This window comes from Plodia interpunctella, chromosome 2 (assembly GCF_027563975.2).
Source record: "Plodia interpunctella isolate USDA-ARS_2022_Savannah chromosome 2, ilPloInte3.2, whole genome shotgun sequence".
NCBI classification, from domain to species: domain Eukaryota; kingdom Metazoa; phylum Arthropoda; class Insecta; order Lepidoptera; family Pyralidae; genus Plodia; species Plodia interpunctella.
The window spans coordinates 7,406,353-7,424,057 of record NC_071295.1 but is presented as its reverse complement, the minus strand read 5'-3'; the positions used below and the strand labels follow the sequence as shown (position 1 = coordinate 7,424,057).

General features: G+C 37.6%; 2 protein-coding genes across 5 annotated transcripts in view; one reads left to right on the top strand and one right to left on the bottom strand.

The window, feature by feature from the left end:
- The first annotated feature begins 1,733 nt into the window (after positions 1–1,733).
- Positions 1,734–16,721, top strand: Cand1 (Cullin-associated and neddylation-dissociated 1). Its single transcript, XM_053762242.2, has 24 exons — positions 1,734–1,976; positions 2,084–2,253; positions 2,722–2,935; positions 4,259–4,393; positions 4,694–4,851; positions 5,386–5,548; positions 5,685–5,858; positions 6,393–6,501; positions 7,112–7,245; positions 7,463–7,623; positions 8,010–8,215; positions 8,595–8,788; positions 9,167–9,295; positions 9,493–9,624; positions 9,747–9,918; positions 10,220–10,368; positions 10,865–11,025; positions 11,422–11,620; positions 12,062–12,181; positions 12,405–12,542; positions 12,946–13,134; positions 13,834–14,077; positions 14,420–14,566; positions 14,870–16,721. Exons 1-24 carry the CDS (start codon positions 1,935–1,937, stop codon positions 15,004–15,006), a joined length of 3,777 nt encoding a protein of 1,258 aa, XP_053618217.1. The 5' UTR covers positions 1,734–1,934; the 3' UTR covers positions 15,007–16,721.
- The window catches only part of LOC128679771 (uncharacterized protein), a 20,817-nt gene continuing 19,452 nt past the window's right edge, over positions 16,341–17,705 (bottom strand). For all 4 annotated transcript variants that reach the window (XM_053762214.2, XM_053762222.2, XM_053762230.2 and 1 more), the window contains 2 exons: positions 17,319–17,430; positions 16,341–16,793 (listed from right to left, as the gene is read on the bottom strand). In XM_053762214.2, coding sequence (XP_053618189.1) covers positions 16,734–16,793; positions 17,319–17,430 — 172 coding nt within the window. In that variant the 3' untranslated portion in view covers positions 16,341–16,733. The remainder of the gene's footprint in view (positions 16,794–17,318; positions 17,431–17,705) is intronic.

Below are 17,705 nucleotides of genomic sequence, written 5' to 3'. Positions count from 1 at the left end.
AGTTAAAATATATAAAGAAAATAAAATAATGGACATAAACAAAACATATAAATATTACTCATGCATCCTAATTAACTAAATTTTGATGAAAGAGATATTGAGTAACATTACTTTCAAAATTAATTACGAACATCCCTATCTAAGACGACTAAGAAATCCCAATAAGTTAGTTTTGCGTCCTCCACGAACAAAATATGAAAAAAAGAATGTAACATATGAGACTGCTCAACTATATAACAAATTACCGAATAGTATAAAAAATGCCAAAAGTACAAAAACATTTAAAAAACTTCTTAAAACGTACATGCCAAATACTAATTAAATTCGCCACAATATTACTTATTTTTTTCAGATATTAAGATTTCTTATATACATATACATAAGCATGTACATAAGATGTATAAAGTCACGAATAATTATTTGTAAAAAAAAATAAAATTTAAACAAAAAATAATAATAATAAATCTAAAATATTAACCAATACTTAATATATTTACGTAATAAAATATATAAAAAAGCAAAAATAAATTACAAAAATAGTAAATACCATAATAACATGCTGAGACTCTTATCGTAACAACTAAATAACTCCGCGCTAGTCATATCTAGTTGCGCTTATCTTTGTAACAACACGAACACAATACATCGCTGCGTACCAGTGTTTAGTGAGCCGCCGGTTGTGATGATTGCCTTACTACCCTACTTATTTTGTATTAAAGTTAACTTGCTTATTAGTTTATTTTATAGAATGTAGGTATAAAAAATACTGTATCTTGCGCGCAACGACAACATTGTAAATCCTTTTTTAGTTTAAGCCATAGATTCAAAGTTCTCATCTAAGTGAATGTTTTCTTATGAGAATAAAGATTTCTTTAACCCGAAGTTGATGGAAACGTTTTTTGCAATGCTTTTGTTTACCTACTATAGAATGCTGCACTCTGGCGGGATAAATGCGCAGTAATACTCCCTATTAGTAGGTACGAAGTACTTATGAAATCCATGGTAACAGCTGGGAACATACTTAGAAGTACTTACTAAATTCATGGTAACAGCAAAAAAGCGGCCATTAGTGACATCCCATTTTGCCTTCAAAATCAAAATCAAAACATTTATTCAGAAATTAGGCCTTCACAGGCACTTTTTCACGTCATATTCTAAATTAAATGATATTTACCAAAGCTACAAACTACTAGACGACTACAAACGACTTTCACGTCAGTTCATGCATGACTGGAGCCAGTAACTACTACGCCCTTAAAGCAAATAGGTACGCAGGTGCGTTTGATCCAAAGCATGTATTTAGTAAGTACTCCTACATGTATTACTATTCCTGTCATTGGTAGTCCAACCTCTGATATGTATGTGATGATAACGATGAATATAATTACTTACATCAAAGATTGTGGATAGATCCAATATCTTTGACTTGTATGTACATATCTCGCAATGCATATAAAAAGAGACAGAGGTCGGTTGTCGGTGAACAAGTTAACAATATCAAATAGTTCCATGGCAATTACTAATATTACCTAGCTTTATGATTAGACTTTGTTAAATATGGTCATATCTTATGTTTCGTTACAAATATAAAAATAAGAAATGCTTAAAAAAATAAACGGTACAGATTGCAGGTCATGCAAGAGCCTGCAGAACGGCATGTTGCGCAACTTGCGCAGTGTGGCGTTGCTTGCGGTTGAATAATTTTATATTGTTTATGGTTTTGTTATCTGTCATGGCTGTCACTTTGGGGAAAACGAGGAAGATTTTTGGTCATCATAATATCATCGTCATTCGTCATTGTATTGGAGGTTTATCAGTGGAATATCTATTCAGATGTTCCTTCGCAGATTGTTTTTCACATAAATTGTTTAGTTTTTAGTTGACTACTGCAGTTATTATTGGTTCAAGTTTCCGAAGTTTCTAAATTTCTTAAAATGGCTAGTGTATCATATCAAATAGCCAATCTTCTTGAGAAGGTACCGTATACCGGCGTTCTTGCTGAAAACGTCTTTTGAAAAAAAAAATATTACCATTATTTGCGTAAATTTATTGTTATGATAATAATATTTTGTAATTATTTCAGATGACATCGAACGATAAAGATTTTAGGTTTATGGCTACTAATGATTTGATGACTGAGTTACAAAAAGACAGCATAAAGCTTGATGATGATTCTGAAAGAAAGGTCGTAAAGATGCTTCTTCGTCTGCTCGAAGATAAGAATGGAGAAGTGCAAAATTTAGCTGTGAAATGGTAATTTCAAAAATTGTGTTAAAATAACCCAACTGCTTATAATGGTGAGCCCACATTATAAATAGTTTACGCGATTAGCATCGCGAAGCCATTCGCGATACATTCGTGTACCCTTCTTCAAAAATGCTTTAGATGTGGACTCCCCAATATTTAGACAATAGTTGTCCATGCCAGTTTGGTTAAGACTACTGTTGTTTCTTATTTAATAGAATATGCATTTTAATTTTTTTCTATTAGTGGTCATCACCAACCAACTGTGATACAAATCCATCACATTAGAGATTTTTTTCACACAAGTTTCAGTATGTTATCTTATCTGCACTAATGTGCAAAAAGTGTTTATTGAAACAATACAGGTCACACTTGTTTTTGATTTAGTTTTCTCTGTTGTTTTATTACTTTTAGAAATTTATATTGAAAATATTCTCTTTTCTTCTAAAACTACTTAAATCTACTTTTTAATTTCAGCCTTGGCCCTTTAGTGAACAAAGTAAAAGAATTTCAAGTGGAGAGTATTGTGGAGACTCTTTGCGCCAACATGCTCTCTGACACAGAGCAACTGCGCGATATCAGCAGCATAGGCCTAAAGACTGTGATCTCTGAACTTCCATTAGGCTCAAACACTTTAGCTGCTAATGTGTGCAAGAAGATCACAGGCAGATTAAGCAGTGCTATTGAAAAGGTTTTATGCATTGTTATATTTTTTGAGACTAATTTAGAATTAACTTCTAATTGGTTAAATACAAATAAAGTTTGTTTTGTTTGAATAGGAACATGATAGAGATACTTATATGATAGAGATGATGATGAGTTTTTTGCATCATACAGACAGATGCATAAGATGGAGCTTACAGTGTTCATATATTTATATAATTTTGTAGTAATTTAATTGTACAGCAGCATCTATATGCTGCTGGGGAAGAAACACACAAGTGTTTCTTCCCCAGCCGCGTCAGAGTTGACTTGCATACTTTTTCTTTTACTCTTCGCACTGTATGTTGTTAGACCATCATTGCTTAAACCACTTTTCGAGATTACTCTAAAATGCAGCACCGTGTGAACAAGTAATAGTAAAATAAATAAATACAAGTACTCATACCATACCATACATCATGATACTTAAGATTTTCTTTTAAATTATTAACATCAATAATGATTTATTTCATTAATTGAAAAATGTAAACAACAAACTACAAAGATTTCACATCAAACCTTTTTATGAGTAGGTTAATAATAAATCATCCAGAACCATGAAATCGACACTAAAAATAATAGGCAATATTTAATTCCATCCATATCTTTCTATCCTATTTCTTTCACATTCACACAGGGTACACGTTATTTTAAAGATCAGATTCGCAGAAGAGAATTTACGGAAGTAAATTGTACCTAATTGTTTACTTTGTAATAATTTTAAAAGTTGAATTGCTTCAATTGTCAATAAGATAAAATTTCTTATTATTGCTTTTCTTACATTTCCAATAGAGACAGTTCCGTAAAAGCGATTTTGCATGATATTTCATAATTAAAACAATAATATTGTCCTCTCAGAGACTCAAAGATCTTAGGCATAAAAGCCTTGTTTTGAATTTTCATCATCATAATTTGCACCAATCTTGGTACTGAGGCCAATGAACAATAAGTTGTACAGATGAATGAAATCAGCTGTTCCAGGGTTGGCACTGCACTAATTTTACCATTACCATTGCATAATCTAAAATCTTAATTAACTCCCTATTGTGATTTTTTTTCCACATGGAAATATTTTTCTGAGAATGTGGATACGATACCCTATCTACCATTTTCAACTTTATATACCATTGACCAAACACATTGTATAAAGTGAAAGTTGTGCAAATGAATTTAAAGGAACATTTTCCATGTTATATGAAATAAATATAAAATCTAAGAATGTATATCCGAAAATAAAGGAAATGAACTTTGTTGGAGATTATAGAATATATAAGGATAAACGAAATACTGTATTTTTATTGATATATTTCAGCAAGAAGATGTTTCTGTACAACTAGAAGCTTTGGACATTCTTGCTGATTTGCTGAGCAGATTTGGTGGCCTCTTGATATCTTTCCATACTATGTTGCTGAATTCTCTGTTACCACAGCTAGCTTCTCCTCGTCAGGTATTGAATTTAACTAATTATAGCCATTTAATTAAGTTCAATAAATTTTCGTTCATTAATTACTATTAAAATTTGCTCTTCGGTGTCTTAATAATAGGAAATTGTTTCGCTACTCATAGAACTTAGACTAACTTCACTTATTATCATAGCAGATTTTTAAAGAAAACCTCCATGGTTTTTATAATGACCCTGAATAATACGATATTACAATGTGGGAATCAGAACATGTACCTTAATATTTTTTTGTGTTTACCAAAAGTAAAATGAATAAGCAATAATATGTATGTTATGTGTATGCAGGCTGTCCGCAAACGTACCATTGTTGCGCTGTCCCACTTGGTCATGTCGTGTAACTCATCCCTGTACAATAAACTCATTGACCATCTGCTGGAAGGCTTGGGTTCATCCACATCGGCAAGCGTCAGCCGTACACATATTCAATGCATTGCAGCTGTGTGGTAAGATCATAATAAATAATAGATATTTTTACATGATTAATAATACATATAGTTACATGATTTGGAAACAGTTTAATGTAGAATTTACTCTTTCTTGTCTGCTTAGTATAAAATCTGACTAAAAATCGAAAATGAACTTAAAATTTATACAAATTCAAATCTCTAATTCTTTATTTTAAAAAATTTAGTTCACTTAGACTATAAAAAATCAGTCACGTTTTTATTTTATATATTCACAGTTAACATATTTTTACTTTATCAGTATTGGAAGTCACGAAGCTGACAATATTGTCTAGGAATGAATTGATGGCTTACCTCTCGATATTTAGTCCTAGTTTGTGTTGTATGGAAAAAAGCTATTCGGAAATAATAATATCAGTATTGTAACCCCTCACTTGTTACCTTTTGAGGTTTTTATTTCCTTGTGAAATTGCAAAATATGCAACTTGGTCATATCTTTTAATAGCGTTGTCATAGAGGTGTTTTGGACGTATATTGTTTCATATTATAAACGGCCAAATATTTTTGTTGTAGTCGCCAAGCCGGGCACAGATTCGGCGAACAGTTGTGGCGCGTGGCTCCGCAAGTTCTGGAGCATTCCACCGATGCTGATGAGGAACTGAGGGAACATTGCTTGCAGGCGCTCGAGGCTTTCGTTCTCAAGTGTCCTAAAGAAGTGCAGCCGCATATCCCTACGGTAGTGTTAAATTTTTGTATGTCGATGACAAGACCTAAAACGCTACATCACTGGCTACTAAGTCCTTTCTTGTTAGAACCGAGGTACTACAATGGTTATTTCACTTCAGTATAATATTTGTATATTATCTGTTCAGATAATTGAGCTGTGCCTGAAGATGATCACATACGACCCGAACTACAACTACGAGGACGAGGAGGAGGAGGGCGGCGGAGAGGACGAGCAGATGGAGGACGAGACGTTGGCGCCCGAGGCCGAGCCCGACTCCGACTCCGAGGAGTACTCCGACGACGATGACATGTCTTGGAAGGTAACTAGCCACAAATTCAGGTGAAAATATAGGTACTGAAGGGAAGTTTCAAAATAATAATAACATAGCAGACCCTAACTTCCAGACAGGAACGGTTAAGGTTGTTGCTATCACTCGCGGCAAGGGAATTCAACTCTGCTTATCCAAGGCAAGGTTCTGTGCTCCATCCCACACTGAAACGTACGTCACAACTAGTTACGTCTACTAATCGACGTCCCATTATACTAAGCAACCATCCACAATTTATCCTAATAACTGTCTCATCATACACTTAGATAATCATAGAAGATAGATGTTCTTCTTCAAAGTTAACTTACTGGGCACACATTCACTTGTATACAGAAATTCGAAACAACATTACTTTGTGAGAACCACCCATTTATAATATTAGTATGAATAGTATGAAGGTATGAGTTAGTTTTTGCCCGTGGCTTCGCGGACAGTACTTATATCTTTTCGCATTGGAAGTATGGATTAGTAAACTAAGAGAGTAGAAGTAGTATATTGTAAACAACCTTTATAATGTTGTCGTAGGTGCGTCGTGCAGCTGCCAAATGCCTGGAGTCTGTAATATCGACTCGCCACGAGTTGCTCGCTGAGATGTACGTCACTGTGTCGCCCGCTCTCATCGCGAGATTCAAAGGTATATACCCCACAATGGTCTCCACTATCGCGCTTGTATTTTGCTATATACTACATTATGTAATCTTACTTTAGTCTCTCGATCGCAATGAATCGAAACACAATATACAAACAATTATCCGGTGGCCTGTTGTAGGCGACGGGTTAATTATATTTTCTTGTATCGAAATCAATCTATTTGAGTACTTTAACTTGTGTATTCTCTGTTAATGGTTTGCACACGCGGAAAGAGAAACGCGTATTAGAAATATATGAGAAGAAAGATAAAGACATTTTTTTTTGCAAAAACATTTACTTACATTGAAACGGTGTCCCGTTAGTGTTGCTAAGTGCTAAATATTTAAATATGCGTAAATATTTAATTATATATAAATATTACAAAGTGCTAAATATTTAAATATTTGGCACTTTGTCCCGAATATTTTTTGCCCCTCACTGTGTGCCTGGTTTTACAACGGCGATTTTGCAGTTTTGTATTAAATAGGCTGGAAATTGTATGAAAATTTTCTTATCTCATTATTTACACCAGCTCATTGTTTTTGTGTTTCCTATGTCTTTGTTTGCATCATTACCATAAATGGCTATGTATCTAATGATGTGGGTAATTTTAGAACGTGAAGAGAACGTGAAATGCGACATTCTGAGCGCCTACACGGCGCTGCTGAGAGCGACGCGGCCGCCCCCAGCTCTGCAGATGACGATCGCTCCCACTGACAACTCTCCGCAGGCGTTACTGCTGCAGCGGGTATGCTCACTTTGATCCGGACAAGAGAATTGCTGCTGATTGCTGCTGATTACGATGAATTTATGTACAAATACACAATAATAAAAATAACTGCGATTGCCGTAAATTATGTAACACAAGTTCTTCGTCGATTTATATATAATGTGAGCGTGTGACTTTTTCTAGTGCAGAAGTTTGCGGAATAAACATAATTTTAAATTGAATTTAATGATATCAGGTGGGGCATGTGGTGCGCGGGGCGTTGGCAGTGATCCGGGGACGCAGCGTCCGCGCCCGCGGCTGCGCGCTGGCGCTGCTGCGTGAGCTGCTGGCGGCCGCGCCCGGCTGTCTGCGTGACCACGCGGCCCGCGTCATCCGCGCGCTCACTCCCAAGCTGACGTGAGTATACAGCGGGCACTGAGCTGCTGGCGGCCGCGCCCGGCTGTCTGCGTCTGCATCATTTCCAAGTTTTGATCAAGTATTTTTATCCCGCAGATATTTTAACCCCATCGATTACGCATGCGACACCCAAACACATGTTGTTTGCAAATATGCGAGCAAACCATAACGACAGTTTTCATCATGTTGCAGCAATTTATTTTTAATAATGCATACTTTCATACTATTTGTACTATATTCTTAAATATGAAAGTTTATCTGTCTTTCTGCCACTCTGTCACGCTTTCACGGTAAATCCGCCGGGCCGATTTGGATAAATTTGATATAGGTATAATTAACGACGGATGGAGCTGCGGGCAATAACTAGTGATTTCTATCTTCCACAGCGACAAGAGCACCGCATCATCAATGAAGATAGAGACGCTCGTGTTCATCGTGTGCCTCGTGCGCGGGCACGAGAGCTCCGCCATGAAGCCGCACGTGCGCGCGCTGCTGCCGGCCGTGCTCGCCTGCGTGCACGACCCCTTCTACAAGGTCACCGCCGAGGCGCTCAGGGTTCTGCAGACGCTGGTCAAGGTCATGCGCCCGTTAGGTCAGTCATACAAACGCTAGTCTTTCTATCTTTTTCTTTCATTTTTGCGTTTTCACACTTTTTTCATCAGTCGCAAAACGTAGGCCAGTGTCTTCTGCGATCTTAGTAATCAGACACGCTAGACTTGTTATGATATTGTATGTTCTTATTTCACTTTTTTATTTATCGATCCAAATAATAATTAAATAAAATTTAAAGATGATATATTCCACTTATTTTGCAATAATTAAATATATTCCAATTTTTTTTGCTAAATAAATGGCCGAACCGATGAAACTCAGTTTCGCATTAAAAATCTTTTTAACTATTCATTTTTTTGTCATATCTTTTATTTTGTATAGTGTGTGTCATAAATATGTATCTATGTTTATTGTGACAGAGAATTTAGAGAACATGGAGGGCGAGGAGCTGTCGGGAGTGGAGCCGCCGCCGGAGGAGCTGCAGGCGTTCGTGCCGGCAATGTACCAGTGCACGCTGGTGCGGCTGCGCGCCGCCGACATGGACCAGGAGGTCAAGGAGCGCGCCATCGCCGCGTGCGGCCAGCTCGTGTGCCACTTCGGGGACTATCTGCAGGTCAGGTTTGGTTTACACTCAATTCCTTGCCTTCATTGAACTTGCAATGTATGTTCGGATGGAAACTTTTGTCTCTTTTGTAAATGGTGCAATGAAGAGTTCAACTATCTATATAGAAAGTGCCGGTTGGAAAAGGACTATATAACCTGTCACCATGTGATCTTATTTCCACCGGTCTTCGGGTCTGTTGGTTTTGTCTATCCTATAAGGAGTAAAGACGTAATATTGTACTATATCACGGTGCGCATAAAGTATATACCTGCAATTTATTTAAAATTGCAGGTATAAAGTCTGTCGAATGTTTTTTTGTCTCTAGTTGATCATACATCATTCTGTACTTGATCAGAAATGACATATGAATCGTGTATTTAATTGCAGGATGAGCTTCCCGTGTGCCTGCCAATATTTTTGGAACGCCTGCGCAACGAAATCACCCGCCTCACTACTGTAAAAGCTTTGACTAAGATCGCGTCGTCGCCGCTGCGGATCGACCTGAGTCCGATTTTGGTACCATTTTAAAAATACTAAGTTTCAAAAATAAAAATATGTGTTACATGAAGTATGAAGTTGCATGTTTGACTATACCATGTTTCTCTTATAGCTAATATTTAATATTTGTGTTCAAATAACGTAAATATCAAAACGTAACGTATCTTTGAATACATTTTTGTGAAAGGTTTTTATATGATCCAAATTTATTTCAGTCTGATGCAGTGCCTATCTTGGGATCCTTCTTGAGAAAGAATCAAAGAGCATTGAAACTGTCTACCCTCGTCCTTTTGGACACCCTGGTTCAAAACTACAGTAACGCCATCAGCGTAGAACTTCTGAGCAAGGTATTTTAATTTCTAGGAAACCTCAAATATTTTAGTACCTGTAAATGTGTTATTGTTTTTTATACGAATCATTTTACAGCTCAAATTAGAAAATTTTATATGAATATCGCTATATTTGACAGGTGCTTATGGAAGTGCCGCCGTTGGTGAGCGAATCAGACTTGCATTGCGCTCAAACTGCTCTAACACTAGTGCGCGACGCGTGTCTCCACTTGCCGCAAGCGCTGACGCCTGAAGTGCGGCATGCGCTCACACCCAACATTCTGGCGCTGGCCAAGTCCCCGCTGCTACAAGGTGAATATTCGACCAACTTTACGCCAGCTCCACACTGTCGCTGAAGTCAGACACATGCCGACACGAATGAGTGAACATTGCGTAGTTAGTATGAGTGCTTTTATTTACCGCCATGAAAAACGAGCAATGCAAAGTTTGGCAAACTGTAAAACAGTTAAGTCGGTAAAACATGTAGGCTTTGATTTTTGTTTTCTGCAAATAATTTCTTTTCTCTTTCTTTGTACTAGTTTATTAAAAACGTATATGCATTTTATTTTTTACCAGATCAAATAGCCAATAGACTAAAGCAATATGTTGGTAGGCGGGGCCCTGAAGGCCATGCTGGAGGTGCTGAGCGCGCTGGTGGAGGCGGACGTGGCCGGGTGTTCGCGGCGACAGCTGCTGGCGCTGCTGGTCGCGCCCGTGCACCGCATGCAGGAACACAACGCCACCGCTCATCACATCAAGCAGGTTACTGCTTTATTTATATTATAGCAATGTAAACTTGTGATTTAGTTGGAATCCCTTTTTTGCAAGTGTAAAGTAAAAAATATATATTTATTCAAATCCTACTGATATCATAAATGCGAAAATGTATGTGTAGAACATAACCTGGAATCACATAGGGTGCTTTTTATCTGGAAATTCCCACGGTAGCAAAACCCGGAGCGCAGCTAGTAGGCAATATTCATGTAATGAAAATTGTGTATGGATTGATGAATAAATAAAATTTCAAGATTCAGTAATATTAACCGCCTCAATTTATGTCACGCATCCTAGGAACTCATTTGAACTAAGACCTCTCTAACTAATATAAAAATATTTGCTAAAAATTACATTTTCAAGATTTTTTATTTACGAATACATTTGAATTCAATCTAGCCTGTCGGAAAGCAAAGACGAGACCTAGGGTCTACAATGTGAATCTTATCGTAGTACATTTTCTTTATGTTGTGATCTTACGCAGGCGTTCCACTCCCTGGCGAAATGCGTGGCGGCCGTGGTAGTGTCTGGTGGTGAAGACGCTCTGGACGTGGTGCGGGAGTTCCTGAGGGACGCCGCGCGTCCGCCCAACGACGCGACCCACATGTTCGCGCTGCTGGCTTTGGCTGAGATTGGGAGGCATCTGTGAGTTATTTTTGTATGTTTACCTGGCTGAAACTAGCTCATTTACAATAAATCCGTAGTCTGTGCGTGTATGTGGCAAATGTATGGCAATGTGTATGGAACAAAGGCGTGATAATGTGTATGTATCTATAAGAATTAAATAATATGTTATTATATTAACATGTTAATATTACCGCGTATTGATAGAGATATCATCTTGCTTTCTACTAATATAATATTTCAAATAGGGTAGTTTGGTTGTGGATCAATCATTCAAAATCACACGTATTTTGATGAAACAATAATTGTTGAATATACATATATTCAGTCTCCACCCTCACACCCAGATCTTAAATCCTTTCAGTTACCTAAATTAGAAATGTAAAACAGTAAAAATCATTTGACCATTGCCCTCAGGGACCTGAGCTCGATCCCGAACCTGAAGGAGGTCCTCCTGGAGTCGTTTACGCCGTCGTCGGAGGAGGTGAAGTCGGCCGCCAGCTACGCGCTGGGGTCGGTGGCTGTGGGCAACTTGCCCGAGTTCCTGCCGTTCATACTCACCGAGATTGAAGCGCAACCGAAACGGCAATATTTGCTGTTACATTCCTTGAGAGAGGTACCTTTTTTATTTATTATTTTATTCACACAACGTAATCGTATAAATATAAAATTTATAAACTTTTTAGTTTGCGACTAAAAAGTTTGTAAGGTCAATCGATTTGAGAAACCCTAATGTCGAACTCTTACCTAACATGATTACTTTGAATGACTTCAGTTTCATCATTGTTGCGAAAAAATTGCAGTATAATCCTAATTCGGAGCTACTACAATTTTCAACACTTGCTATTTTACGTCATATTTGTCAACTTCAATTGTATTGAAAAACGAGTGAATTTATATTAATTACTCGACTTTAATGTCGCGTGCTCCGCTTCTCGCATTCTCGTCACCCGAAAATCCCGCGTTGTATATAATAATAACACCCTTGTGTCTTGATGTGCTATAATGAAATAAGTTTATTTCCTATATTCTGATTCGTGACTATTTTTTTTTCCAGATAATAACGTGCGAATCTTGTACACCAGAAGGCGTGGAAGCATTGATGCCTTTTATAAGAGAAATTTGGTTGCAGCTGTCGAAACACTGCCAATGTGCGGAGGAAGGATCTCGTAATGTAGTAAGTAACATTTTAAATTTCATTCATGTAACCGTTCCCCCCGCAAAAATTTCGTGTTTATCAAATAATCTTGACCATTCTATTTGTAATGCATGAATTTATATATTTTAGGACTAAATAAATAAAATCTTTATTCAAGTATCTTAATAGCTGTTACAATAGTACATGTATATAAAAAAAGTACAAAAATAAACGTGTGTACTAAAAGTAGTGTCTGTTCCAGGTTGCTGAATGTTTAGGTAAATTATGTCTATTAGAACCACAAGAATTGCTGCCTCAACTGAAGGAATTCCTCAAGTCCCCGGAGCCGCTTACCAGAACCACTGCCGTTACTGCCGTGAAATTTACTATATCTGACCAGGTCAGTAACTAACTACTATGCGTATAATTTTACATATCGTTTATGTATACCGTTAACAGCATTGATATTCTGTCGCCTGTATAGAAAAACTGTTATATATGTATTGTAATTAATTTCGATAGATATCTAACCAAATTGCACAATCGACGTTTTTAAGTTGTTTATTCCATATCTAGTAGGGATATTGTGAAAGTTATATCAGACGCGGAAAATTGTACATCGGACGATGTAATAATTTTTGTTCATTTAAATTTTTTGTACTATTTCATTATTATTTTTTGATATTATTATGATTTTCATGCCAGTCAAAATTTGATCTCCGTATATGTACATTGTATGTTTAATACGGAATATTAATGAAAGTAAATAGGAGTTTGTAAAATGGAAACGTATGTATGCGCAGCCACAAGCAATAGACCCGCTGCTGCGCGGCTGCATGTCGGAGCTGCTGGTGCCGCTGCGCGACGCGGAGCTGGGCGTGCGCCGCGTGGCGCTGGTCGCGTTCAACTCCGCCGCGCACAACAAGCCCTCGCTCGTGCGCGACCTGCTGCCGCTGGTGCTGCCCACCATCTACAGCGAGACCAAGGTCAAGGTAATTGTCCACAGAGTTTACTTTTCTTTTTATCTACGGTCCAGTAGGGTAGTCGTCTGACTATAACTACTCTTAAACTTTCGCGTTGCATAATTATATATTACTAGATGTGCCCCGGGGCTTCGCTCCCGTGGGAATTTCGGAATAAAAAGTACCCTGTGTTGTATTCGTGTAGTCCAGGTTATATTCTATCCGTGTAATTTTCCAATTCAAAAATCCAAATTACATAACAATCGGTCCAGAGATTTCAGTTGGGAACGCGCACATGCCACATACCTTTTTTATTTCCCAGACGTTTCGGACCTTGTTACCAAGGTCCGTGATCACTAGGCGACTAACTCAGCAAGCTGGGTATTTCTCTATATAAGAACCTTCGCTTAGTAACCAAAATAGAAATTCAGTCAGTTGAAACGGATTTTTAACTTTAAGATTTGTGACGTCACTTCTCCACAATGTCATATAAGCCCAATATAATTTTTTGCTTTTGACACATGGAAAATATTGACTGACTTGACTTGATAACAACTCGTATTTCAAAAGCCTTCACTCTGGGAAATTGTGGGCATAAGAGGTGCGGAGTGGGCCTCTGGGGTCTGTATGAAACTGAAAAAACAAGAGAAATAAGGAAACATGACCACTACAAAATTTACCTTCCACTCGAGTCAGAGTGATTGTAAACACAAAGCGAACTATCTCCAGAAAGAGCTGATCCGCGAAGTGGAAATGGGTCCGTTCAAGCACTCTGTGGACGACGGCCTGGACCTCCGCAAGGCGGCGTTCGAGTGCATGTACACGTTGCTGGGGAGCTGCCTCGACCGCCTCGACGTGTTCGAGTTCCTGCGGCACGTGGAGGACGGGCTGCGCGACCACTACGACATCAAGATGCTCACCTACCTCATGTGCGCCAGGCTGGCGCAGCTGTGTCCCGCCGTCGTGCTGCAGAGTGAGTACACAATTACAGTATTATTCAAACTTGGTACATAATCTTCACATATCATTTTCGATATATTTTGCATATTACAAATTAATTAATTAAATTATGATTTATAGAATGATTTATTTCCATTGTGCAAAGATTTTGAATTTTATGTGAATATTCCTATTATGAAGACAAGTCAAGTGTAAATTCATCAGATTTTTTTCAGACATCAACTTTCTTTGGGAATGCTCTTGTTGCCTGTCGGCTGACAAACTTACAAACTTATACTGCCCTTAATCGCCTTGTACGACATCCATCACACCGCACACGATAATATCTGTAAACTATGTTCATATTAATTTTCAGGGCTAGAAAGTTTGGTGGAGCCGCTGAAGGTGACATGCACAATGAAAGTGAAAGCGAACTCCGTGAAGCAAGAGTATGAGAAACAAGACGAACTGAAACGATCTGCGTTGCGGGCCACCGCCGCCCTGCTGCAGATCCCCGAGGCTGGTATGTAATCACTTATTATTTGTAGCTAAGAAATTACATGCGTTTTACTCTGGCGTCATGAAAGATAGGCGTCCAAAATTTTTTCAAAATTTAAATAGGTACGTGTTTTAAGCTACGTTGATATTGTTCTTCATTAGAAAATAATAATAAACAAAGGCAGACATTAAATTTTGCAAACGGGTCCCATCAAACAAATACAAAAATAGCAAATTTTTTTAGATCAATCGAAAAACAATTCAATACAGCTCGAGTATAGGCCTAAAAATCAGACTCAAAATTTGAAAGTCAAACTTGCCCGGACAGAGAAAAACCCGCACCTGATGGAGTTCGTGTCGCAAATCAAGACGTTCCCGGAGCTGCAGCCGATCTTCGAGGCCATCCTGAAGGACTCCGCGGGCGCGGGCGCGGGCGGGGTCGACAACCTCATGGACCAGAGCTAGCGCCGTCTGCCCGCGCTCCACACGCTGCGCATCTAGCGCCCGTTCCCAGCCCACAATGCGACAATACACCTGTTTATTCAAATTAACGCCAGCAATAGGGAATATGCGTGTCGTTTTATCACACTTTTCTTTCCAAAAATCGAATAATTTGTAATAATAAAAGTTTAACGCTTTCAATATAGGCTATAAGCGTTTGCTTGGTCATTTCGATTAAAAGAAATAATAAATTAAAAGAAATTTGTTTTGTTTACAAATATGTATAGCGCCGATATAATATATAGATGCTGATTTAGTATTGGCATTTTCTTCAAGCGATTCTATACTTATTACAAAAAAAATGTTTCATGCATATTTCCTGTTTTTGTCATTTTTTTTTTTAATTAAATTGTTGTCTTTGGAAAGTCGTTAAGTTTAATGAACTAAATCTTCTATCCGATATATCTAAAATGTTTACCCTTACTAAAGTAAATAACTACTTATTACCGGACATTGAAAATACATAATATCTGTTTATCTCTAGCTCTTAAGATTTTGGAGTGCATTTGTCTTCGTTAGGTGTGAGCCTCTCGCTCACACTTGACGTTAAAATAGTAGAGCAGTTTTCATCCCTTTACTACAAAAAAAAAAAATGTTTTTTTGTAATTATCAATATTTGGATATAGAAGTTATTCGATTTTATTGCGTGGGCTTAGTTTTGGCAAAAGTAATGTGTGAATTTCAAGGTCTTATAGATATTTGCAAAACTGTGTAATTATTTTTTCTCGAGGTTCGTACAACCAAATATGAATGTTATCTACGCTATAACTACTAATAATAATACTCGGACTATAAATGTTTCGCATTTATAATATTTTTCATTTCATAATATCTAGCAGAAATCCGACATTAATGGAATTTTGTTTGCATTTAATACTTCTATTTTGCCTCATTGCTCCCACCTTGTACGAGCCGTGAAGTCTGTAATAAGAAATATCTTTTCGCGCGAAATTCACACGACACTATGCCCGAGCTATTCAGGTTCTATATGTTATTTGTTTAATTGATCTCGATGTCCATTGTATGTACAACCATAACCAACAGACAGGATAGGTTGAATGTCACTTTGTATTATACGGCTTCGTGGGTCTTCCTTGCTTGTAATAGTTTTTGGAACATTTGTGTCATTGTAAATTATTGCAACTTACGCAAAGTGCTTAAGTAAATCGGCTATCTTTCAAAGAGTATTTCTATTGTTCTTCTTTCTTTATATTGTTTTCATTGTGTGAAAAATTGTTTCCTAAATAATGGACAAAACATTTAATAGTAGCATAAGGAATTAATTATAAGACAAAGAATTCGATCAACAGTTTTATTACAAAATTGAAAGTACATAACTACAAACATCGTTAAAGAATTAGGCGGCGCGGCGCGCCGCTTTCGTGTCGCTAAGGGATAAATTAAGGACGTAGGACATAGGAGTCTTTAGGCCGTCACTGTACAGAATATAATGTGACTAACACAACTAACCTATATAACTATCGAGCGTGGTCGGCTCACTATAGATCTTTCAAATGTTGTGCATAAAATACTCTTCACATTCTCGCTTCACTCATCATATAGTGTAGTGCTAACGTGTCGTCGATAGTTATACATAATTGATATGTATGGTATTGTGATATTACATGCTATGTGGAAAAATCATAGAAATGGATAAATACATTAGATTAAAAGCGAAACACGAATATAATTTATTTCCCTTTCCTCTTAGCCGCAGGGGTGGCGCTCGCCGCTCGCATGTTTGGTGTTAGCTGTGGGGAAAAGTTATTCTCATTATGATAAATTACATCATTATATTATCTAATCTATTACGCTTTATACTTCTAAAACTAAAGATATTTAAAATTAAGTAGGTATGCTATGTTTTGCGTGCGTGCTCGTCTATTCTCTCCGTTTAGATGTAGGTACCAATGTGTATCGTAATATGCGTAGGAAGTGTACAGTTAAAAAAATCCGTATACGGCGCAGTGTCTCATCTCATACTATTTGCGTCGTGTATCAATTTCTTTGAACATGTTGAACATACGTGCCGTTGCGCTCTTGTATTATGACACATTTACGAGAATAGTGTGGCTATGAGCGGTGTGAGGGTTTAAACAGACAGCCATTGAGTGACAGTATTACTCATTGGGAGCTAGCTAGTCGCAATGTACACTGTAGCAGTGTACATTGATAATCATCAACGGGATAATTTTCCCGATGTGTAGCAGTGTTAGGTACAAATCGCGGTGTGACACACGTGACAACAAACGCGTGTGAGTTGGGGCTAAAGTTACCGTGTTGGAGGGCGAAGCGCGCGCGAGGGCGGCGGCGCTGGCGTTCCGCAGCATGGGCCGCGCGCCCACACTCGCCATCGCACTCGCCGGACGCTCCGGACTTTGCTCCTTGCTGACAGATAGATAGATACATTTTTTTATCTATGTACTGTACACAATTTAATTAAAAAAAAAAAAAACAAACTAAACTAAAAACACAAAAAATACTAGACAAATCAGCTAAACGATACCTACTAAGAGAACACATATACAATTCAATTCGTCTCAGTTACCTTTGCGTGCAACAGAGACAGGAAATGTGCCACAAACTGTTGTCGTAACATTTATAGAATTCTATTCTATGATGTTTTATACGACTGAAATTGTACGAGTTTACTTGTTTCAGTA

Coding starts and splice junctions, on each gene's coding strand:
- Cand1 (XM_053762242.2), top strand. CDS start 1,935: ATGGCTAGTGTATCATATCAAATAGCCAATCTTCTTGAGAAG. Junction 10,369..10,864: donor CCGCTCATCACATCAAGCAG/GTTACTGCTTTA, acceptor GATCTTACGCAG/GCGTTCCACTCCCTGGCGAA. Junction 14,567..14,869: donor GCTGCAGATCCCCGAGGCTG/GTATGTAATCAC, acceptor TTGCCCGGACAG/AGAAAAACCCGCACCTGATG.